This window comes from Giraffa tippelskirchi, chromosome 9 (genome assembly GCF_054371585.1).
Source record: "Giraffa tippelskirchi isolate mGirTip1 chromosome 9, T2T-mGirTip1v1.2.pri, whole genome shotgun sequence".
NCBI lineage: Eukaryota > Metazoa > Chordata > Mammalia > Artiodactyla > Giraffidae > Giraffa > Giraffa tippelskirchi.
The window spans coordinates 70,902,191-70,927,944 of record NC_137283.1 but is presented as its reverse complement, the minus strand read 5'-3'; the positions used below and the strand labels follow the sequence as shown (position 1 = coordinate 70,927,944).

Sequence of the window (25,754 nt, the reverse complement as noted above, 5' to 3'; positions counted from 1 at the left end):
TTTTCTCTTTCGATTCCTCTTTAATGTATACATCTTTCAGTTCTTGAAGGATGCTTTCTAGCCCGTGAGCAGAGTTACTCCCTGGGTTCCTCGCATCCATTTGAGCACAAGCTCTGTGCACATGGGGAACGGATAACACACCTTACACACACCTGATCTCAGGATCGCAGCCATGCTGCTGGCATGAGTAATGATCATATTTATTGAAGATCCTTGTGAAATTGTTTTATTCGCTTTTTATATTGTATATTTTCTCAATCAACGTGTGCTCAAAGTACAACCACTTCTGTGTACAGACCCTTGACATTTGTGGATATAAAGGGGACTCGGTCAAAAAACATCTTAGGCTTTCCGCTGCCCTGTTGGAAAATGAGGCCCCTGCCGAGTTTCTGAGGCTCGGATCCCTTATGACGACAGAGCTGACAGCTGTGGCCCAGCACAGTTGCCAGTAGCTGCAGGTGGCTGTTTACATTTAGAAGTTCAGTTCCTGGATGGAACCAACCACATCTCAGGTGTTCACTAGCCAGAGGCTGGCTATCGTACTGCATGAGACAGATACAGAGAATAATAGGAGGGAATTTCTGATATAACTCATCGTTATTAACTAATAAATTGTGAAAAAAAAAATTCCAATTGAACTTGAAAATAGATTACTGTTCCTGCAAGAAATCTATGGGCCAGAGGCGTTTCTATGCCAAGAGCCATACAGAGCTAGGCCAGAACACCCTCTGAAGTCAACCATAGAAAGCAACGAGGCTGATTGCAAAGTTTACTTAAAGATCTAGATTTTTATTTTATGGAACAGGGTAAGGTAACATATATTATGATCGATAATTGAACTTGTACCAGGATAGGCAACAGTGGAGTAAAATCATTATTTTTTACTTAAAATTCTAATTTAAATGTTATCCTAAACAAAAAAGAATTTAAAATGAAAAGTTTTAAATGTTGAAGAATACCCTTAAGCTTATCATAGTTTCATCAATCAAAGTAGATTCTACCAATTTAAAAAGCAATTTTTGCCCTATCCAAATGTAATTAATGAATTTATTCAGTCCAAGTGTAATTAATTAATTTATTCAGTTCAGTTCAGTTGCTCAGTCATGTCAAACTCTTTCAGACCCCATGGACTGCAGTATGCCAGGCTTCCCTGTCCATCACCAACTCCTGGAGCTTACTCAACCTCATGTCCATTCAGTCGGTGATGTCATCCAACCATCTCATCCTCTGTTGCCCCCTTCTCCTCCCGCCTTCAATCTTTCCCAGCACCAGGGTCTTTTCCAAAGAGTCAGTTCTTTGCATCAGGTGGCCAAAATATTGGAGTTTCAGCTTCAGCATCAGTCGTTCCAATGTATATTCAGGACTGATTTCCTTTAGGACGGACTGGTTGGATCTCCTTGCAGTCCAAGGGACTCTCAAGAGTCTTCTCCAACACCCCAGTTCAAAACCATCAATTCTTCAGCACCCAGCTTTCTTTATGGTCCAACTCTCACATCCATACAAGACTACTGGAAAAACCATAGCTTTGACTACATGGACCTTTGTTGGCAAAGTAATGTTTCTGTTTTTTAATATGCTGTCCAGGTTGGTCATAGCTTTTCTTCCAAAGAGCAAGCATCTTTTAATTTCATGGCTTCAGTCACCATCTGTGGTGATTTTGGTGCCCAAGAAAATGAAGTCTGTCACTGTTTCCATTGTGTCCCCATCTATTTGCTATGAAGTGATGAGACTGGATGCCATGATCTTAGTTTTCTGAATGTTGAGTTTTAAGCCAGCTTTTTCACTCTCCTCTTTCACTTTCATCAAGAGGCTCTTCAGTTCCTCTTCACTTTCTGCCATAAGGGTGGTGTCATCTGCATATCTGAGGTTATTGATATTTCTCCCGGCAATCTTGATTCCAGCTTGTGTTTCTTCCAGCCCAGCATTTCTCATGATGTACTCTGAATATAAGTTAAATAAGCAGGGTGACAATATGCAGCCTTGACGCACTCCTTTCCCAATTGGGAACCAGTCTGTTGTTTCATGTCCAGTTCTAACTGTTGCTTCCTGACCTGCATACAGATTTCTCAGGAGGCAGGTAAGGTGGACTGGTATTCCCATCTCTTTAAGAATTTTCCACTGTTTGTTGTGATCCACACAGTCAAAGGCTTTGGTGTAGTCAATAAAGCAAACGTTTTTCTTTTTCGATGATCCAAGGGATGTTGGCAATTTGATCTCTGATTCCTCTGCCTTTTCTAAATTCAGCTTGAATTGATTTGTTAGATTCAAAAATAATAATAAAATTATTAAATATGTTCATTGTTTTTCCTTCTTGTAACCCCTAGCTAGAAATCAGGGCTTTATGCTTAGATTATAGATTATAAGAATTTATTTGAAGGATGCTTTAGATTAAAAAGCAAGCTTCACTTGCTGATCCATCCATTTTCTTACCCAATTAACCTGCCTTGGTTTGCTGACCACACAAAGCATCAAGACCAAGACCAATCTCATCTGTTTGGGGCCAGAGTTGCTGTCTGTGTAAAGGGCACTGGAGAGGCCCAGAATGCTTTGTCATTGGGCAGCAAGGCAATTAAATTAACAGCATTTCAGGGTTTTATAGAAAAGTTTGAAACTTCAGCAGCTTGCAACAAATTTAGTTGTATCAATATCTTTGCATGATTCATTTAAATTAACTTTTCCTTTCAAGTAGACCCGTCTGGGAAAAGAAGGCAACTGTCGGTGATGTTTAGAATACCTGCCCGATGTCAGCACTTGCGTTAATAATGTCTGAGACTTGTGATGTGCTTCTTGGTGTGCAGTGTGTTTCTACTCCATTCTGTCACTTGATCCCCAGGACGAGCCTAGAAAGAGGTAGGACTCAATTCCTTGGTGCTGGAATCTGAATCCAGTGCTCTAAGCCTCATAGATACGTCCCTGAACCCTGGGGATTAGTATGTCAAGGTCCTTCAGAAGTTCCGTGTGAGGAGTTCCCTTCTAGAGAGATTGCTCGCACGAGTTCAGGGTAGAGCCAAGGTACTTTGTAGGAAACAGAAACAGGTGGATGAAATAAGCTTGTGAAATGAATGCTGATAGGGGGGCTTATTTTCCTGAGGGAAGAGATAAGAAGATGCTGTCCTGGGGTTTCTCTGGGGGTCTAGCGGTTGAGAACGCGCCTTGCAGTGCAGGGGACACCAGCCCTATTCCTGGTCTGGGAAGACCCTGCATGCTGTGGCGCAGCTGTGCCCATGTGCTGCAGCAGCTGGAGCTCACGTGCCCCCGAGCCTGTGCTCAGCAACGGAAGCCAGTACAATGAGAAGCTGTGCACTTCCGCTACTCCGCCAGCGAGTAGTGCCCGATCGCCACAACTAGAAGAAGCCTGTGCAGAAACAAAGACCCAACACAGCTAAGAGACAAATAAAATACTGCCAGAAAAGAATTGCAATTATATATATATATATAAAAAGATGTTGTTTTGGAGAAATAAGTTGGCCCCAAAGAAAAGCAAACTGTATGTTGAAACTTTGGCTTCCTCCCGTGAGAGAATTGAGCCTTTATCCAGTTACCCTAAAGTGAGGCCCCTCAAGTAAACTCAGACCCCTGACACAGAGCTTGTACATCTCTTATAATGCTTCAATCATAAATAAGGATAGATGCCGAAAAAAAAAAATCCTAGATGTGAAAAACATGACTTCAGAAAAAGAAGAAAACAGAAAAGGAGATAAAACTGAAAATCTCATCAAAAGTAGAATAAAAAGACAGAGATGACAAAAGAAACAAAAAAGTAGGAAATTTGGATACCAATTCTAGGAGATCAATATTCAGCCAACAGAAGTACCTCAAAAAGAGTACAGGGAAACTGAAGGTAGCATTTTGTCCAGGAAATATAATATTCTGGTTCTCCAGAACTGAAGGATAGGAGTGGCCACAGTAAAAGACACCCCCACATCCCCGCAAGAGCCCAGCACTGAGGACAAAAAGCTTCACAGGATACCCTTGGGAAATATGAGAACTCTTGCAAGAAAGTGAATCATAAATGCTTTCTGAGCAGAACATACCCAAAGGGTCCTGAATATAGATTGCATGGGTTTCTCATTAATAACCTTAAAATTAGAAGATAGTGGAACAATAGTTTCAAAATCGTGGAGGAAAATTATCTCCAATCTGGAATTTTTTTATCCAGCCGTAATATTCATGGAGTGTGACAGTAACATAAAGACATTTTCAGATATGCAAAATCTCAACATTTTACCTACCATTTACCCTTACTCAAGAAGCTAATATACATACTTTACATCTTCTTTATCCATTCATCTGTTGATGGCCACTTGGGTTGTTTCCATGTCTTTAATTGGCTATACAGCTGTAAGTGGGATTGCTGAACCATATGGTGGTTCTGTTTTTAATTTTCTGAGGAACCTCCATACTGGTTTTCTTTGCAGTGTATATACATACGTATATATGTATATATGTTGCAACAACACAGATGGATCTCGTTATTAAATAAAGTGAGAGAGCCAGACAGCAAAAGACAAATACTGCATGGTCTCACTTATATGTAGAATCCAGAATTTTTTTTTTAAATGTCAATCTAGAAACAGAGGCAAAAAGTGATTGCCAGGAGCTAGAAGGTGGGGAAATAGGATAAAAGGGTATAAGCTTTCAACTATAAGAATGAATAAGTTCTAAGGATCTAATGTGAAACGTGGGGACTGTCATTGATAACCATATTGTGTAACTGAAATTTGCTATGATTGTAGAACTTAAATGTTCCACACCAAAAAAAAAAAAAAAAAGACAATTATGTGCAGTGATGGATGTGTTAATTGCCTAGATGAAGGAGATCCTTTCAAAATGTATACATACATTAAACCATCATGATGTAAACTTTGAATATCTTGCAATTTTATGTCAATTATACCTCAATAAAGCTGAAGTCCAAAAAGAAGAAGAAGGAGAAGGAAAAGCTATTTGAAGTGATCCTCCAAAACAAGGAGATGAACCAAGAGAGGAAGGAGACATGGGATCCAGGGAACAAGAGATCTCACGTAGGGAGGAGAGCTGCCAGGCCAGAGAGCAGAGGGCGGGCCTAGAGAGAAGTCATCAGGGAGACACAGTGGACTCACAGCTTTCTCAGTGTAGCTGATGAGTACAATTTTAGAGTTCTGTTGCAGAGTTTAGGAATGTTTTCCTCATAAGTACATAAAGGCAAATCAATAAATTAAAATAGGGTAATACTAACTCTACAAAGTCTACCTAGACAGCATATTAAAAAGCAGAGACATTACTTTGCCAACAAAGCTCTAGTCAAGGCTATGGTTTTTCCAGTGGTCATGTATGGATGTGAAAGTTGGACTATAAAGAAAGCTGAGTGCCGAAGAATTGATGCTTTTGAACTATGTTGTTGGAGAAGACTCTCGAGAGTCCCTGGACTGCAAGGAGATCCAGCCAGTCCATCCTAAAGGAAATCAGTCCTGAGTGTTCACTGGAAGGACTGATGTTGAAGCTGAAACTCCAATACTTTGGCCACCTGACGCAAACAGCTGACTCATTTGAAAAAACCCTGATGCTGGGAAAGATTGAAGGCAGAAGGAAAAGGGGACGACAGAGGATGAGATGGTTGGATGACATTACCGATTCAATGGACATGAGTTTGAGTAAACTCTGGGAGTTGGTGATGGACAGGGAGGCCTGGCGAGCTGCAGTCTATGGGGTCACAAATGGTCGGACACAACTGAACGACTGAACTGAACTGAACTGAACTGAACTCTACAAAAAGCCAAAATTAATTATACAGAAAAGAAAATAGTAGTCAACGGTACATCACATTGCTGAGCTAGGAGCCTTAGTTATGTGGTCAAAGTAATACAAGCCTTAAGTTGTGTTAACTAAACACTTAACTAAAGTTAACTGAAAGTTAACTAAAATTAAAAATTGTCGGTAGGATGAGAGCAGGGGCACGTGTGTACATGGCTGTGTCATTATCTTCTATGGTAAGAAAATTAAAAACCTCAAAGAGCTATGAGAGCAATCCCTAAAATAAGGATTCTTAAAATTAAAAGCAAAAGCTATAAAAATTGAAGGGGTTTCCATTAAAGAACAAAAATGAGTGAGAAGTAAATTGGAAAAAAGGAGATGCCTGGTTTTTACCCTAAATATTTTTGTTCTCCAGCTTCTTAAATTCTGTACCTTGAAAAAAATTGTTCCATGTTAGTTATACCTTTGGATGGTCAGCCAAAATTAAGATTTCCAGAAAGAATCAAACGTGCCATAGCTATAATACTCCAGACAGTACAAACTACTAAATCCTCCATAAAGCATAGTTATACTGACATGTGCTCATCATTAGAGACCAGAGTTTGAGCTTGTTTGGCTGCCAAGCACCAGGTCGCATGGTAAAGGGTGAACCTGGCTTTCATTTTGCTTCTTGCTGACTCATCCTCGGGAGAGCATGTGCCTTATAAATTAAGTCCCTCAGGGCAATTTCTTGGCAACCGCTGTGTCATTTTAGCCTTGAATAGAGGAGCACTGGCTCCTGAATCACATGGCTGTGGCCTCGGGTTCACCTTCAAGAAGCGATTAGCTGAGGAAGAGCTCAGGACAGGACAGAGGTACTGAAGGGTGAGAATGATAGACTCGTTCCACCGCCACTTTGACTGCTAACTAGCATCAGCCCTGAGGCAGGGGCCACTGGCTTTCCTGTTCTCCCATTTACAAGATATTTGTAGGAGAAACATAATGGAGGGAATAAAGCTTAGCTGTTGAGATAAATTTGGTAGAAAAAGAGTAAGAAACCAGATCTCATTGTTAAGAAAATGTTCGATTTTCTAAGAGTGGCCTCTTTGCCCCTAGTTCTTTATAACATTGCCAGGTAGTGTCTTGGTCCCTTTTTTTTTTTTTGTCGTACTGTTATTTCAGATTATTTTCACTTTTACCTAATAATACTCAGACCTGCTGTGTACTTCTTACTTCTACGTGAGTCCTTCTTCCAAAGTATCTGAGTTCACATACATCCGACTCCTTCCATGAAAGTTGTCTTATTAAAGCCACATGGGTTGGGGTGGGCCCTCTGGCCTTCACTGTAGAAGTTGTTGTTCACTCACTCAGTCATATCCAGCTCTTTGTGACCCCATGGACTGCAGCACGCCAGGCTTCCCTTCACTAGCTCCCAGAATGTGCTCAAATTCATGTCCATCAAGTCGGTGATGCCATCCAGTCATCTCATTCTCTGTCACCCACTTCTCCTCCTGCCTCAAATCTTTCCCAGCATCGGGGTCTTTTCCAATGAGTTGGCTCTTTGCATCAGGTGGCAAAAATATTGGAGCTTCAGCTTCAGCATCAGTCCTTCCAATGAATATTCAGGGTTGATTTCCTTGAGGATTGATGAGTTTGATCTCCTTGCCATCCAAGGGACTCTCAAGAGTCTTCTCCAGCATCACAGTTTGAAAGCATCAATTCTTCGGCTGTGATAATAAAACCGTGTGTCTTTACTGATTACTCTATATCACTTGTAGATTATGTTTGTACAGCATTTGCCAAAATTAATGCTTCAAGATGATATAATAATTGCTTTGTTCTCTATAAGATGCCAAGATGCATAGCATAAGTCTTGAGAGATTTGTAGGTTATATCAACATGAGCTGTGTGAGGAAGGCTCTGAGCAAGGAAGTGGCATCAATTATTTAAACCTTTCTCAATAATATAAAAACCCTCAGGTCCTACTATATATTTTCCCACTTTTTTGTATCACTCTGGAACATCTTATTGAAGTATCAGGTGCTTGAGGAATACAGCACAGCTCCTAGAAAGCTGTGCTGCACGTCTCCAGCAACTGGCGGAAGAGCAGACGAGGCCAGCACTGCAGGGTCCCAGCCCCACCCCCAGGGGAGCTCTGCACTGCCTGCTGACAGCAAGGATGGGTTCCCCTGCTTTTGTACTTTGGGGAAGTAGAATCACACAATGTGTACTCTTCCGTGTCTTGTTTCTCTCAACAGTATTCATGAAAGTTCATCCACATTGTTGGGCATATTTATAGTGGACAGTTCCTGTGTGATGCTCCAATGTGTTAACATACCACAACTCACCTGTTTATTGTCCTGACAGCTGCTTAAACATTTCTGACTTTGGTTTATTAGGAAGGCTTCCCTAGTGGTAAACAACCCACCTGACAATGCAGGAGACCTAAGAGATGCGGGTTCTATCCCTGGGTCCAGAAGCTCCCCTGGAGAAGGGCACGGCAACCCACCCCAGTATTCTTGCCTGGAGAATCCTATGGACAGAGGAGCCTAGTGGCCTACGATCCATAGAGTCACAAAGAGTTGGACACAACTGAAGCAACTTAGCATGCACGTACACTGTTTAGACATAGAAAACAAATCTATGATTACCAAAGGGGAAAGGGGCAGGGCAGGGATAAATTAAGAGTTTAGGATTAACATATGCACAATACTATATATAAAATAGATGAATAAAGACCTACTGTATAGCACAAGAAACTACACTCAATACTCTGTAATAACCTGTATGGAAAAGGAATCTGAAGATAGCTAAGATTTGTGTATAACAGAATTACTTTGTAATACCTAACACAACAGTGTAAATCAACTCTACTTCAGTTTTTTTCAAAGGGCTAGTGTTGGTTAGACTCACAGGTAGAGAGAACAGCATATTAATAGTGGCTACCAGTGGAGAGGGGAGGGGCAAGATAAGGGTAGGGGATTAAGAGGTACAAACTATTATGTATAAAATAAATAGGCTACAAGGCTGTGTTGTGCAACATGGGAATACAGCCAATATTTTATTTTTTTATAATTTTATTTATTTGTTTACTCATTTACTTCAGGCTTTGCTGGGTCCTTGTTGCTTTGCCCCAACTTGCTATAGTTTCAGCGAGCAGGGGATACACATCATTACAGTGCAGGGGCGTCTCATTGCCGGTGGCGTCTCTTGTTGCAGAGCATAGGCTCTAGCCACTCAGGCTTCAGTAGTTGCAGCACACAGTCTCGGTAGTTATAGTTCACGGATTCTAAAGTACAGGCTCAGAAATTGTGGCTCATAGCTTAGTTGCTCCATGGAATCTTCCCAGACCAGGGATCTAACCTGTGTCCTCTGCATTGGCAGGCAGATTCCTATCCACTGTGCCACCAGGGAACTCCAAGCCAATATTTTATAACTATAAATGAAATGTAACCTTTAAAAATTGTGAATCACTGTATTGTATACCTGTAACTTATATTGTGCACCAACTTTACTTCAATAAATAAATAGGTAGGAAACTTTATATTAAGGTTAAAAAGAAGTAGTGCTGTTTTCAACATTATAGTGTACCTTTTTTGATGAACTTATAAGCATATCTGTTAAATATAGATGTAAGAGTGAGTAACTATATTATAGGGTATTTATACTTCAGCTTTAAGAGATATGGTCAAAGTTTTCCAAATTAGTTATATCAGTTTTAAGTCTTTCCTTCTGCACACATTTATTCAGTGATCGTCTCATGGAAAGGAATATTATTAGATCACTGTTTTCTTCATTGTAGGTTTCAAAATCATGAATGATGGTCAAACAGCAGGATTGTGACCTGTTTACGTGAATTTGCCACACAAAATAGAATGTTTTGATTTATGACTTGAAATGAAAATTTTCCTCTCAGGAGAGTAGAGTAAACACGTGATCCCTAGAGATGTTTGCAGACTTATTGCAAAGGAAGAAATTCACCAAAATCTCTGTGGAAAGTAAGTTCAGGTGATCTCTCTGATAGACAGTTCGGAGGGAAGCTTCCAACAGCAGTCACCAAGCAGGCAGCAAGGACCAGGGAAGGATGCTAAGACCAAGAGCCAGGCAACCTGAGATGACGTCTCACCTCTGCCAATTTGGGTTAACTTCTTAATTTATGTGAGCCTTTATTTTCTCATTTACAAGATAAGGGTCTTAACCCAGACTTCAATTTGTGAGAGTTACATGAAACCACTTTGTATCATATGTATGGGGTATAATTATGTGAAGTAGACCAAGCTTGTGTTCTAAGTCAAAGAGCTATGAACGTGTTCCTAGATGCCGACATTAAATCCTTATGTGCTTTGTGGTCATATTCCTGAGAATACATTGTCCCACCTTGTTTAACAGTGCCTTCATTGTTAGCATTAGAAGTACTGTGTGGTTCAACCTCAAGGGATTTCAGTATATCACTAACCTGCCCTGCTGGTCATCAGTTAACCAGCTAGCTTACTAATTTACTAATTGCGCTACGGATTTCCTTTCTCTCACAAGTGGTGATGAAGTGTGTGCTCCCAGGAGCCATGGTCACCTCCCATGTCTCCCCCTAATGAGTCCCGAAACTCCTGTGTTAGGCTTTACAGTGCTTTTACTTTTGAAATGAGTTATTTTGAAAAGCAGTTCTTCAGATGTGATGGAGTATGTATGACAGTTAGCCGAAAATGCCAGAGTCTTCTTCAACTCAGGTGTTTACTGGGGCTGAACATGAAAAGGAAAAGATGCTTCATCTGTATGAATTTACGTGTCTCCTCTTCATTGCATTCTCTCCCCTTCTCTCTTTTGCTTTTCTTTCTTATGCCCCGCCGTGTGCCGTGTGCAGTGCGTTTGGCGAAGCTACGCAGCCGATGAGAAGTCTGTCTCCGTCGCGACCTGGAAGCCACACCTGAAGGCCTTGCACACCTGCAGCCCCACCAAGTAGGTGTCAGTGTGACAGTCGGTGCTGTAGCTGAGTCTCCTTAAGTTTATAAAACAGACCACACACACACAACCACACACACACCCAACACCACACACATACACAATGTGTCGACTCGAGGATTGTCTTATTCTCTGTGGTTTTTTGAGGTTCAAACCTGTTTGGTAACAACTCAGGTACGAAACTGAATGGAGTCAATATCATTGCTCACCATCCACAGACTGGGCTTAAAGATGAAAAGAATCTAAACCTTATAAAGATTTATTTTTACTGGTTCATGCTTATTTTCGAACATCTCATTTCGTAAAGCCCACCAGAATTCCTAAGGTAAGTGCTGTGGTTCTGGAAAACCAGTGACTCTTAAAACACCCCCCCCATCACCTGACCTAACAAAAGACTGTTTGGGAAGCATCGTGTCTGCACATTTAGGTCCCTCAAGGTTATTTCTCCTTGAGGGATGCCTTACAGGACAGGTCTTGAGCTTCACTTGCAGATCAAACAGACATCAGGAGCAAAACAAGAGAAGAAGTGGGTACAGTGAGGAGAGGGGAGGACTCCAGTACCGTTTGGGATTAGTGTTCAGAATTTAAAGAGACCTTACCTCCATTCATATGTTATCCACCAAATAGGTCACCTGGCTATGCTTCAGCTTGGGGTGGGGGAGTCGAAATCCCTCTGTGTTTGGAAGGGAGGGGCCTGGGAAGATGCTACACAGACTGAGGGCTGCCACAGCATCTTTAATTCCCAAACAATCCCTAGTCCCAGAAGCCTGGACTCTGGTTCAGCTGACACACTAAACCATAATCACCATCTAATTAAAGAAATCCTCAGTGAAACTAGCAAAGCCAGTAAGCCAGAGACGGGCTCACTGTGAGTCACCCGCTGGACTAGTGGTCAGTCCCCGGATTGTTCAGAGTGCGTTTAAGCACCTGCTGTCTCCTTTCAGAGCCTATTAAAGCCTTTATCCCAGGGGCCTCATGGGATTGGAGGCAGCTGATGATTGTGACAGTCTGAGAAAACTCTTCTTAGCAGAGTGCAGGAGAATCAGCTGGGGAAGCCCTCACAGCTGGTTCCCTGGGGCCACTGTCTCCCAGGAGATCTGTGGGACCGTTTTAACTCACGGGATCTGTGACATTGCTTCCCTGCGCTCCCCTGAGCCTGGCGTTCACATCCATAGGCGATGATGAGAGCTGGCTAAGGTCACCTCTGATCCTACAGGCCACGCCTCCTAGAGGTCAGGGTCACACCTGTGTCAACACCTGCGACAGAGATGCACTGACCCAGGATGTTGGAGGGGACGCAGTCTCAGCAGGGGTAGAATCTGCTTTTCATTCAGATCTCAAAATTCAGTGAAGTTCCCCTTATTCAGTATTAGATTCTTTCAAAGTTTTAGTATTTTAAAACAAAAAAGGAATATAACTGGTGTGCCATCTGTTCCTTGGGTATATATGAATCAAAAACTGGGATTGTATAGAAAGTGTATGTCTCATCTCCAGGAAGGTTGCTAGGGAATGTGTAAGAGGTAGGCTAGTGGGGAAAAAAAAAAAAAGAAAACAAAACAAAAGAAGGCTCTCGAGTGACAGGAGAGCGTGGGCTATTATTTTATTATGTGTGATTATTTGGCTTCCCACTTCCTGCCGTTTTTGGTTTCAAAGCCATCCTGAAACTTGGAAAACTATTCAGTAATGAGTCAAATTCTTGCAGTGCATAAACTGTTGTTTTACTCCCATAGCTTCTTTTTTTTCTGATATCTTCCCTGTTTTTAGTGGGAGTGGAGCAATTTGTGCACATACCTGCCTTCATCCTGCCCACTGTGGCCCCCAGTACCCTTCCCTCCCTCTCCTCTCCCCGAGCCCTGGGAGCCTCTGGGCCTCAGCCTTGTTTATGAATGACAGGTGTGTGGCCAGGAGAACAACGGCCACTGCAAACACCTCTACCTTCAGTTCATAGGTTACTGTCCCAAACTGCATGGTTCTTAATCCTTGCTGTTATTATCATTTTTTGCTAAACCATTGAGAACATGATGGTTAATTATAGACTCTTTCTCAGTAAAAATATTCAACACCCAAAGATCAAAATTTTGCCTACAATTTTAATATATTTACAAATCCCTGGAGACAAGTTCAGAACCTTTGCTTTAGAAACAATCCTACTTTAATTAGGTGTGTAGGTTTGTGAGGAGGCTAATTTACAATGACTTAGAGGGATAATTTTACATTTGTAACTAACTGGCTTACTGACTGCAGAGGGATCTGTAAGAAACAGATCAAAACTTCTTCTTCACATCATGAATTTCCTAGAGTGTTTCAGGTTAAGAATCTCTAAAGGGAAATTTCATTTGCCCATTCGTGGGTTCATGCAGACATGAGCACAGTCAGGAAGGAAGGGATTTCCCTCTACCTTTCTAGGTCCTTCCAGATGGTCTAAGAATTAAGTTGACATGAGATAGAGTAACAGGAGAAAATCAAGAGCTTAGCAGTATGTTCACATGAGAGGGACCCAGGAGAACTGCGTGACTTGACAAAAGCACCCAAACCCTCTCCTTAAACACTACCTTCAGCTGAAGCCAAGGGAGGATGCTGGGTCTGGTTTGGGAGGCAGGCAGTGTACCTGGAGATGGGGAAGCAGCTGCTCGGTGAAGGAGCGCTGGTTGGTCTAGCAGAGAAGGCGGGACACGGAGAGGACTCGGGTGGAGACCGTCACCTCCAGGCCCTGCTGAGCGTCCCCACCACACCCGGCCCATCGTCCTCACAGACCTCTCTGGTAACAGCCCTATTCTGGGGAAACAGGCCCTTTATCTAAATTCTTTTAGCTCATTAAGGGAGAGATAATAAGAAAAACTTCCTAAGACTTCTGTTTCTTAAAAAAAATAATCAGCCTGAGGCTCAAGAGGGAGGGGATATATGTATACCTATGGCTGATCTGTGCTGATCTATGGCAGAAACCAATACAATGTTGCCATTATCCTTCAGCTACAAATAAAGAAAATAATAATCAGCCTGAATTTATCCTCATGCCAGAGACGCATTTTGGGGTGCCAGATTTTGGGGGTGCCACATTCTGCTCCGCTACAGCACCTACTGGGTCACAGTACTGCTCTGGGCACAGAGAATGCAGCAATGGAGGAGGAAAACCAAGAGAATCTCAGGCTGAGCTCAGGGAGTCTAAATGCAAGTGATATGGGGAAGAGACAGTAAAAATAAATAAGCAAAGTATATAAGAGAGTAGATGATGCTAAGAGCTAAAGAGAAAAGTAAAGTAGGGGAGGAATTAGGGGGGCATTGGGGGCTATGATTTTAAATAGCTGGTCAGGGGAGAGATTACACTATCAACAGCAGGAGCAGCAACAATGACTTTGTTATCAGTAAAGACTGAAGCCTGAGATCTTGTCCTCCCAGTGAGAGACACCGCGGGCTGCCTTGACTGTTCATCATTATCCCAGGGGAAGGATGATGGAACAGCTGTGAGGGGGCAGGGGCAGAGATGCTTCTCAGACCTTCTGGACACTCTCCTTTCTGATCCAGTTCATCTGCTGCATGCACTTTTGAGGTCTTAGCAATTGCTAAGTTTTGTTTTAACGACAAAAGGATTCAGGGAAGGAACACTTTTCTTGATTTTCATCTCAAAGAGAGTGAAGGCTGTGCAGAGGGTGAAGCACAGGTAACTGTGCTATTTGGGGAAATGAGTCAGATAGTTTATGAAGTTGTGTGGATCATCAAGCTCCCCAGGGCCACGTGGCACCTTAGGGAGTTAGAATTTAGAGATTTTCAACTTCAAAGCCTTCAATTTATTCATAAGAAAATTGAGGCCCACAAGAAAGTGAGCCATGTGCGCAAGGACACACAGCTCATTTACAAAGAGTAGGGACCCTACACCATGCTGGGTAGACCCGAATTTGCTGAAACGGTTTATTAGACAGACCACCCATCACTAAGCTACATTGTCCATGTGCCTAATTTCCTGCAAGGAATTCGTATTTCACAAAAACCAAATCTGCCTCACCAAGTCAGTAACATACAAAACCACAGTCACACGTGAACTAAAGCAGATTAAATAGCCCCAAAGTCTGCCTGAACCATGGGGACTCCAGCTTCAGTGTAACCAGCACAGAAGTTCTAAGAGTCTCTACTGATGCTGGTTAGATCAGAACCACTTTATCCTAAACCCTGGATGACTTTGGCTGATGAAGGCTATGGCTTTCAGTCACATGTGGGCAGTATCTCAGGTCTGTGCCACAAAGAACACAATTTAGAAATTTGGGTACATTTATGATATAATGTTTTGCTTCTATGGCTCTTGCTCAAAAAGAAAGGATTAATCCAGGTGCTTGATTCCCTAGTTTGGTCATTATCAAGTGCTGTAAATGTGTTCACCATGTTTCATCATTTTTCTTCTGTCTGCACGCACCGGAAGGAAAGAGCAAGGGGAAGCTTCGAGCAGGTTTGTGATTTCTGTTCTGCTACATTTGTTGGTAAATCTGATCCCTCACCTATGTTTTAAATGTGTCTCGTGTGAGAAAAATCAATCCACAAACGCAAGGTGATTAAACGTGACCTTTCAGAAGATTGCCTGCAACGGTTGCTGTTGTATTGATTTCCCCCTCCTTGGGAGTGTCTTGCCCTAACTCACTCAGTGCTTTTTACAATCTGCAGAGCATGGGACATTCTGGGGAAAAAATAATAATTATGGTCTTTTGTTGTTCCTTGCTGCTGTCTTCCCAGAGTCTGACTGAGTATTCAAATCCCATGAAGCAGGATAAGATCCACTCCCCTCACCAGGCTCCTTCTTTTAGAGTGAGAAATTGCGTGGTTTGGGGCAGGGGGTGGGAAGGAACACTGTGTTCAGGAGGTAAGGACAAGCTCCATGTGATGTCTCCAGCTCGTTCAGAACTCAGGCGCCCTAATCCTTTAGTTAGGAAGAAGATAATCCTCCCAGACACGTCACCAAATGAGGTTCACTGTACGGTCATTCTTCCGTGCCTTAGAAGGAAATGCTTTATCAGATTAAGTAGCAGAAAGCTAGACCCAGAGGGAACAGGAACTGAAAGAGCACATTTTAACCTGGGTTTGCGACTGCCAAGAAGGGTCTGGGTTTGGGAACAGAACCTAGAAGGAGAGAGCCGCGTGGATCCCAGCCCAGATGGGGTAAGGAGGGACAGAGAAGAGCTAGCAGGAGTCCCAGCCCCTGGAATTCCTTCCCGTGAGGGATGCAAGGCTTTTCCGGTCATGACCACCCATCCCAGTAATGAAGAAACACAGACATCCCCCTGCCCCGGGCTGGCCCCTGAGTGGGGGCCAGTGGGGGTCCAGGGATTGTGTCTTTAGCTTTGTGCTGTTATACAAATGATCGTTATATATTTCTCATGATGTATTTATTCACTCCTGAAATCAGAATTGCGAGTTCTCTAGAGGTAATGAGTCTCTGGGTCATCCATTTCTGCATTACCTCAATCAACACTTAAAACGATTATAAACAGCAGCATAGACATGTTCATTTATGATGAGAGGTAGTTGTGATTGGACTTACCCACTTGTCAGGGTAGGGAGGCCCACATGGGGGCTGGCACTGGAGACGCTTCTTTTATGTGGCAGATACAGAGTAAAAGCAGAAGACGGCGGTGCTCTCTGGGTGGTATTTCCAGAAAGTTTTAGTGGCTCGAAGACTTGCTCATCACTTTAGAGGCATTTGTGCCCAAAGAGAAGAACTGAGCTTTTAGACACTGGACGAGATGGGCTGAGCAGCTGTTCCCCTCACATCCTGCTTTGTGTAGACTCCACGCAACCCCACTCTCCTCCTGGGTGGAAATTCTACTCAAGACAAGTAAAATGAAGTAAATCATAGTCACTTTGAGCTGTTTTGGTCTCTTGGGTGACATTCGAAGTTTTCTTCGTCTTGAGAGCCATCGATTTACAGATTATCTCAAAGAGGAACCTGTCAATTTATAGTCAGTGTGAAAAAAAAGGACCCCATCATCTCCAAGTCCTCAGGGCAGAGACCCTCTTTGGCAGGCAGGACCTGAAAATCAAGTCACCTGTCTGGGTTTCGTCCTCCAGAGAGGACATTTGTAAATCATGTAGCGGTTTTGCTTCAGCACAGCCATGAGTGAGGGGCCACCCTGGGCTGACAGCAGCGCTGCCCTTCTCCAAAGATCACCCAGGCAGAGGGCACAGGCAGAACTCCAGTGGTCAAACTGCCGGCCCACTGTCCAAACGTGAACTGACCAGACTACGACAAGATGTTCTAAATGCCGTGATGCTCATGTTAGTTATATACCTATAGCATTATACTATGTTTACCTAAACATCATATACCATGTTCATATACCTAAAGTGTTAAGATCTATTCTGCATGGTTGGGGCTGAGTCTGTCAAAGATTACCCACCCCCTGTAGACATGTACTTGGGGCTTCCCTGGTGGCTAAGCGGTAAAGAATCCATCTGCAATGCAGGAGACACAGGAGACGCAGGTTTGATCCCTGGATCAGGAAGATCCCCTGGAGGAGGAAATGGCAACCCACTCCAATATTCTTGCCCAGAGAATCCCCATGAATAGAGAAGCCTGGCAGGCTATACAGTCCATAGGGTCACAAAGAGTTGGACACGACTTAGTGACTAAGCAACAAAAAAACAGACTTCAACTGAGCCACACTGCTGGCTCAGAGAATCACACAGAGACATCTAGTTTCTCTGCAGTCTTTGAACATTTGGCAAAAACCATCGTGAACACACCGTATGTTGCTGTGTGGCACACGTCTTCACGCTTCACCCGCACACACTGGGGTCTCCTGTACACCAGTCCACATATCATGTCACCACGTGTGAAGCTGTGACAAGGAATGTGCTCCATAAACACTTCTTGGGTGGCATAATAAAATACCCCTGACCTCTAGTCGACAATCAAGATTGCCGGGAGAAATATCAATAACCTCAGATATGCAGATGACACCACCCTTATGGCAGAAAGTGAAGAAGAACTAAAGAGCCTCTTGATGAAAGTGAAAGAGGAGAGTGAAAAAGTTGGCTTAAAGCTCAACATTCAGAAAACTAAGATCATGGCATCTGGTCCCATCACTTCATGTAAAATAGATGGGGAAACAGTGGAAACAGTGTCAGACTTTATTTTTGGGGGCTCCAAAATCACTGCTGATGGTGACTGCAGCCCTGAAATTAAAAGATGCTTACTCCTTGGAAGGAAGGTTATGGCCAACCTAGATAGCATATTTAAAAGCAGAGACATTGCTTTGCCAACAAAAGTCCATCTAGTCAAGGCTATGGTTTTTCCAGTGGTCATGTATGGATGTGAGAGTTGGACAGTGAAGAAAGCTGAGGGCCGAAGAATTGATGCTTTTGAACTGTGGTGTTGGAGAAGACTCTTGCGAGTCCCTTGGACTGCAAGGAGATCCAATCAATCCATCCTAAAGGAGATCAGTTCTGGGTGTTCATTGGAAGGACTGATGTTGAAGCTGAAACTCCAATACTTTGGCCACCTCATGCCAAGAGTTGACTCATTGGACAAGACCCTAATGCTGGGTAGGATTGGGGGCAGGAGGAGAAGGGGACGACAGAGGAGGAGATGGTTGGATGGCATCACCGACTCGATGGACATGGGTTTGGGTAGACTCCGGGAGTTGGTGATGGACAGAGAGGCCTGGCGTGTTGCAATTCATGGGGTCGCAAAGAGTCAGACACGACTGAGCGACTGAACTGAATTGAACTGAACTGATCTCTAGTACTTTACGTGAAGAGGGAGAAAAGACCAACAAGAGAGATTAAGAAGAGGAATATAAAAAGAGAGAAAATGAAAAGTTAACAACATTCCAGTCATCCGAAGGAAATAAGCTGCAGTCCCACTTTAATGTGACCTTCGCTCCCCTGCTGTGACCCCCAGGGCAGTGATGTGTTCAAGACCGCATGGCAAATGCAGACAGGCTGTTGTAACAGCAGCAGCACCAGCCCAGGAAGTAACAAATCTGTCCTCCCTCAAGCAAGTGTGCACAAAGGAAGTGCACGCTGATGATAATTCTCCCTTAGAAGCAGCAGCTCGGAGTCCAGAATATTGTTGTTGAGTGCTGGACCCAAGTTCACACTGGCTGATAGCACTGCTTTGGCTACAGATGTACCACTGTGATCCAGATAAGGGAGCGTGGATACACTACAGCCAACCTTATTATCCTCCAGAGCCTGGAATCTCCTAAATGCTTCCTCACGGGATCTCTTTGTAAATGCTAAGACCTGGGAGGGACTCAGATGTAGGAGAGTCTACCCAGAAGTTAGCACTCCCCTCATCGAGGGGCCATGACGATATAGATCAGGCCTCTCTCTACACACTCATCTACACCCCTGGGGAGCTAGGTTCCCTGCTTCAGGACCTTCCTGTGAGAAGATTTTGTCTTCCTACATGGAGCTTAGCATGTGGTTTCTAAAAACTCATGCACAGCCTCTTGGGCTAAGGAAGGGCACCCAGTCCCAAGATGGTGACACGTTGTTTGTGACCGATTCAAAAATCTTCTTTAAAAATACAGCACATCAGCCTCCAGAAGAGCTTTCTAACCTAGCTTAGCTGAACAAGAGCAACCATGGTACAAGGTCAGGTGTGGGGCATCATTCAACTGTTTACCTTTTCCTTTCCATCTTCCCACTAAAACAGTTTTCATCCCATGTGTGATGGAAAATGGTGTCTATTGATTTTATTCTAGTTAATCATCCCACTGAGTAACTTTTCCCACTCATTTTATAAGCTGGACAGTTCTCAGTTTGGGTAAAAATGGCCACATCACAAGGACAGAATGTCCCTGCAAATGCATCCTCACCTTCCTCTCTGCCGCTTCCACCAAGCTGGCTAGGCTCTGAGTTAGCTATCACAATGGTACAAAAAAGCTCTTACTTCTTCCTACCTGCTAAGGTTTTATTGCTACGAGGACAGATCATACATCAGAGGCTTGGGGATTATCCGTAAATCTCCCTGCCTCTGCTAACCCCGTCTGCTTAATCAACACTCAATGACTGTATGCCTGCTTTGTAGTTAAACCGCCTGAATGCAGTTCGTGAGGCATTAAGAGAACCCTGCTAGACTTCTTAGCAGACTCTCTGAAGTTGCTTTAACAGGTGCTTGTGAGACAGTTAGAAAGATGTGTGTCTTTAAAGTTAAAGCATAAGCGAGACTCTTATTACACCCTGTGCTGTGATCCACAGGGTGCTTTGCCCGAACTGTTCCTGCACGGTTGCCTTTATTAGGTTCTGAGAAGCGTGACTCTCAGGACAGAACTCAACAACACTGATGGAAACACTGTGCTCTTCCATTTCTTCTGCATTTATTTTCCATTATTTATATGTCTTTCTTTTGTGTGCAGTGAATGATCTGCATGGGTTGTTAAACTAAACTCAGGAAAACTAGACTTCTTTTTCTGGCACAGTCAACTTGTGTCCTTATCGGCAAAAGGTTAGGTTGTTGCAAAAACAATTTTTTTCAAAATAGTCTCTCCTTCTCTTTGCATTTATTGATTGAAGGAAAGGATTTTGTCTTTGAAAAGCACATTGTAAGAGTTAATATAAGAGAAATGCTTTTTCTTACAAACTAGCAACCTAGAATATTGTCTTCTATCTTTTAGAACATGTTCTATCTGACAATTGGTTCCTTATATTTACACCTTCGGGTTTCATACAAATCAAGAACTTTTTTATTTCAAGGTGGATTCTTTACCAGCTGAGCTATCAGGGAAGCCCTTATTTCAAAGCAATTAATGTTATCTACTTCATTGATTCCTATAAATATTTTAATAGTTCTAGATTTTATTCCTCAATCATTTATACTGTGTTGCACTGTTACTTATTACAAGGGTTGCTATACCCTAAAATATTTATATTCTTATTTTTGTATGCAGCAGATGCTAAGACATAGACTACCATCATTTGGAATGCCTGTTTCAATTCTAATATTTCTACTTAACCATTAAGAACATGGCATCCATTTTGAGCAGCACAATTAATTTACACAGTTTGTCCTTGGGGTTTAAATAGTCCATGTACTTGCATATGAATAACGAGGAAGCCAAATGGCTTTGTTTTTCAAGAAAGACCACAAGCCCCTGAGCCCTTTCCCGGTTGCGATGGCCTAGTAACGAGCTGCTGTCTCCCCCTCACTCCTAGTCAGGTCTGTAGTCATAAGCAGAAGCTCTTCAGAATACACACCTCATGGAAGCAGAGGTACCAGCATCCCGGCTGCTGACATGAGATCTGAGAATGCCAACTAACCTCAGGTGCATGACCAGGTCACCCCGCCCTCCACTGAGCCCTGCTCAGACTCACTCTTCTGAGGACTCCTGAATGAGGTTTCCAGCCTGCTTATATTCCTCCCGCTGCCTGCCACCTGCTTGGATCCCCTGCGCCCTGGGGACAAACAGGCAGGTCCGAGTGGACCCTCCTGGCGCTGGACGATGCTGAGCTGTGCACCCACCCAGTTGCCCTGGCTCCGCTGTGCTGCCAAATTGTGCCAGGGGCGAGAATTTGCAGGAGGCTTATCCTGTGAAGGGCTGAAGCCCTTATTAAACATAACAATAACTACAGCGTTCTGAGTCCAGGAGGATTACCACGGGAATGCAGTGACACCACCCAGTCCCTGGCAGGGACCCCCCAGGGGCTGACTGCACGATGGCCATTTGAGGAACACGAGCATCTGGTCACAAGAACCCCTGCAGGGAGGACATGCCTTCTGCCCTAAGACAGCCCGTGGCCAGGGACCAGGGGCTGCACACCGTCAATGACCACAGTCACCTTTTGGTTCCTTTCTCCAAAGAGAGGCCTCCTTGTTGTTTCTTGGGGATAGTCTTTGGCAACCTTTCTAAAAAATACTGTCTCATAAACCTTTCTCAAAAATCACGTTCATAGATATCACAAAAAAAGCCAAAAAATAATGAAAATGTCACTGGACTAGGGAAGAGTATTTTTTAATCAATGTGTGTTTTCAGTAGCAGTCACTTAACCCATTTAATAGTAAGCTCATCAAGGTACTCTGCTGATTTGCAAAGGGGAAATTAACTACAAATTTAATAAACGTAAGCTTTTTGTAAGAAAACACAAGGACAGATATTTGGCTTGGGAAAGAAAATATTGCTTGGCTAAAAAGTTCTGGATTAGGATATTATTCTTAGTCATACTATGTCAGAAGAAAGAGTGAAAACATTACATCTCTTTTTCTAATTTAGTGTTTAATGTGTTGAGTTCACTTTAAAATAATTCTAGGGAATATTTTAACATTAGACGTGGCAAATATTCACATACTTTAGAAGGACAAAAGGGGAAAAGGTACCCAGAACTCATTTATATCAACTCGCATGCCTTAAGTAGTACCGAGATTCAGAAAATAATATTATTTCCATTTCCCATTAATTCTTAAAGACAATATTAAATGTTTTGTAGGGATAATTTTTAAATATTTTATGAGTATTTTTAAAAGTTTTTTGTTACTGTAAATAAACATTGGTGGATTTAATGCTGATACCTATTTTAGATTTATTTAACATTTTTAGAAATTGAAATTTTTAAAAAAAACCTAAATTTCATGTTAAATGGTTTTATAATGCTTTTATCAGTTTCCTGTTCATTCAGTTGGCAAAGGAAAGAGAGATATCTTGAAAGTTTGAGAAATAATTTGCTATTAACTAAATCCAACCTTCTATAGTAATTAGTATCTGTTAGTTCCAGAAAAGGTAATGGATTAAAGTATAATGAGACCACTTGTAACAGCAGCTCTGTCGACAAGCCATTCATTAATCTAAATAGAGGTGCATAGGTGCGTTCCTGAACCAGATCATTTTACGTTTAAATAACGGAACAGGTGGCCGAAACTAAAAAGAGGTTGTTAGTTTCTACTATCAAGGAAAAAAAAAGCTTGAAAAGAGTGGGCACTTTGAGTGCCATCCCCTTGAGGATTTGTTTAAATATTGTGGGCTTTGGATGACATGGAGAATGCAGCCTGGGCACAAGAAGATGCAGTTTTATACATTATTGTTGTTGAATGAATCCATCATTTAATCACACGTCTGTCAACTGCAGAGAAAGCCCTGCCTGATGGGACTGTTAATGAGCCCTGAACCGTCTGCCCTGCCTGCCCTCTGCATGCGCCCCAGCAAGCCTGCCTGTGTCTGCCCTTCTGCACAGAGCTGTCAGCTGCGTGGCCTGCATGTGTGTCATGACCAGGGCCCGCTGACCGCTGTAACCCAGTGCTCGATGTGTTTTCACATAAACACACAGAAAACACGGTGTCTTCTTAGAACATCATTTGTTAAGCAGCTAGGCATGGAAAAATCAATGCTACTGTGCTTGTTAGCTACAAGACATAGACCCGCCAAACACATTTGCTGTTGGCAAGCTGCCGCTGGGGACGGTGGACATGGCGGAAAGTGCAAAAGAAAGTGCTCCACGTGGTCTCAGAGAATCCCTGTCCACAAAAATGCTATCTCCATGTCCCACAAAGGCTGTATCTGGACAGTAGGCCTCAGATTCATCCAGTCCACTGCTTCAGGCCTGAGAGCCTTGGGCCTCTCGCTCCATAACGGAATCACTGTTTTTTTGCATAAAAATATAAATGAGCTCTATTTTTTTTTAATTTTTGGAGTAGAGTTGATTTACAATATTTGCTAGTTTCTGCTGCACAGCAAAGCTTATCATTTATATATGTATCCACTCTTTTTTAGATTCTTATCCCATATAGACCATTACAGAATGTTGAGTAGAGTTCCCAGTGCTATATACCAGGTCCTTATTAGTTATCTGTTTTACATATAGTAGTGTGTATCTGTCAGTCCCAATATCCCATCTATTCTTATCCCCACAGCCTCACTTTCTAATGAATAACACAGTACTTTATAAATGAACAAGAACACGAAAGTTTGTACAGTTCGTCTGATCCCCATAAGAGTCCCTCAGCTAAGTTGCTATTTTTATCTTCGAGTTAGAAGAGAGGCCTCCAAACCCAGGTTTCTGATTGCAGCCTGCCCTCCGGCACCTCATACCCTCCTCACACTCAGGAAGGCCTGGAGGCTGCCTTGTTAGCAATTCCTTTATCAACCGACCACAGTTCAGGCCGAGCTGGCGTCTGAGAACTCAATGCGAACAAATATAATTCACCAGGAGCTGCTGCAGCAAATGCATAACCTGTTTAACAGCAGGAGTCTGCGTTGGTGAACACGACATCTCCTTCTGTTAATCTGTCATCTGGTTCATTATAAGCTGAAGCTGTTCTACCCCGTGTGGTTTTGGTCTAGCAAGAATAAATGTGTTCAGTGCTGGATGTCTAATACTGTCTGCAGTACTGCCAGCTGCTCTGAGACCACATGGATCTGGAAGTCAGAATCTTGCCTGGAATATAAAATGCATGCAGACTATGTGTGCATGTGTAACTGTCATCTGTTTTCCTGTAGAAATATTTTAGAAATTACAAAGAGATAAGCTCCCAAATAAAAAAAAATAACGTTTTGTTTTTTTTTTAAGTTTCAAAAGTTGAGGTTAAAGCTAAAATCTGTTTCTAAGGCGAACACCAAATCAGTTCTGGGGTCTTTCCAGTGTCATGGTGCGCAAACCTCTGTGCTAGGTCTCAGGCCTTTGTTGAATCCAGGAAGGGTGTGCAAAAAAGTGGGATGAGAGGGACTGGAGATGAATGCAAACAGAGAGATTAAAGACAGCTCAAATGTTCAGTAAGGGGAAATGTATCACTGTTCCCCTACTTGCTAGAAACATTTCGTGTAATGCAGTATGTGATCGATCTGTCGATCGTCTGTACAGTTGCATCAGCTCATTGACGCAGGTGTGTGGGTGGCGCTGCCTGAAATGCTCTAACACCGCCCTTGTCGCCCGCAGCCAGAAGCTCAGCTTCAAGGAGCGCGTGCGCATGGCCAGCCCTCGGGGCCAGAGCGTCAAGAGCAGGCAGGCGTCGCTGGGTGACAGGCGGTCCCCCAGCACGGACATCACGGCTGAGGGCAGCCCCACCAAAGTGCAGAAGAGCTGGAGCTTCAACGACCGCACGCGCTTCCGGCCCTCCCTGCGCCTGAAGAGCTCGCAGCCCAAGCCGGTGGTGGACGGTGAGTTACCCCTGTCTCTCCATAACCTTTTATTACCCGCAGGCAAGGACCAAGTGGCAGATTCTGCCTGGTGCCATTTGGAGACAGAGCAGGAGGCAACCCCAGGGAAAGAACCATTCCTTTGTTGCTTGTTTTCTTGGAAGTTTACTGCCTGCCTTGGGCAAGTGTACAGAAGTTGACTTTGGAGGCACATTTGGCAGCTAGATCTGCATTGCGAGTAAGTCAGAGACAATGGTGTGCATTCATCTCTGGTATCTACAGCATAGCGTTACCTCTCAGGTAGGTCTGGGTCTGGTCAACAGGACCGCGTTTCTGATGCACAGATTGTATCCAACCTGCAAACTCACCAAGATGGCCAGGGGCTTAGGGCCCCTGAGATGCAGGAAGAAGGGCCCGAGTCTTTCTAGACCCAGTGGAGGTGCTGGTCCTTTTCTACTGCACTCGGTTTTTCCCTACATCAGGGGCCAACTGCTCGTCTTCCTGAGAGAGATTCTTGTTGAAAGTTCTTATCTAATGATAACTGGAATTCAAGTTCTTCTCCCAAAAGAAATTAACCTATTTTATTTACTATATTAAGTGGCAGAAGCTTCCTTTGCCAGCATTTTACTGAGTGCCATAGAGTTTCCACGTTTATGAAATAAAACCTTCTTTTTCATTTTGGCTTTCCTTTTAAGAATGCCCCCTGGGATCTCTTATCCTGGGCAAAGAACCAAAATCAAATCGCATCTTCCGTTAATGCAGAAAAGCTTGCAAAGGCCATCAGCCCCCTGTGCTCACCCCCCAGGCAGAACCTGAATTTTCCCAGGCCCTGAGAACCCGCGGGATAAAATTAACAACCCGGGTCAAGATCACAGTGACCTCAGGTTCCCTCAGCCCCAGGCCCCTCCCTGCCCATTCAGAGCTGCTGAGGCTGCCCTCCCTCCACTCTCAGGGGGTCCACCAGAGTCCCCTCCACACACCTCCCTCTCTGCACACCTTTGCATGCCCTCCAAGTAGTGCCAGAGGCTGACCCGA

The 25,754-nt window shown here is 43.3% G+C and overlaps 1 protein-coding gene across 5 annotated transcripts in view; it reads left to right on the top strand.

The window, feature by feature from the left end:
- Positions 1–25,754, top strand: part of KCNQ5 (potassium voltage-gated channel subfamily Q member 5) — a 600,369-nt gene that overhangs the window by 503,113 nt on the left and 71,502 nt on the right. Inside the window, exons 8-11 of one of the 5 annotated variants that reach the window (XM_081530756.1) lie at positions 10,571–10,665; positions 15,080–15,106; positions 20,812–20,868; positions 24,520–24,740. In XM_081530756.1, coding sequence (XP_081386882.1) covers positions 10,571–10,665; positions 15,080–15,106; positions 20,812–20,868; positions 24,520–24,740 — 400 coding nt within the window. The remainder of the gene's footprint in view (positions 1–10,570; positions 10,666–15,079; positions 15,107–20,811; positions 20,869–24,519; positions 24,741–25,754) is intronic. The other 4 variants (XM_081530757.1, XM_081530758.1, XM_081530759.1 and 1 more) reach the window with 4 other exon arrangements.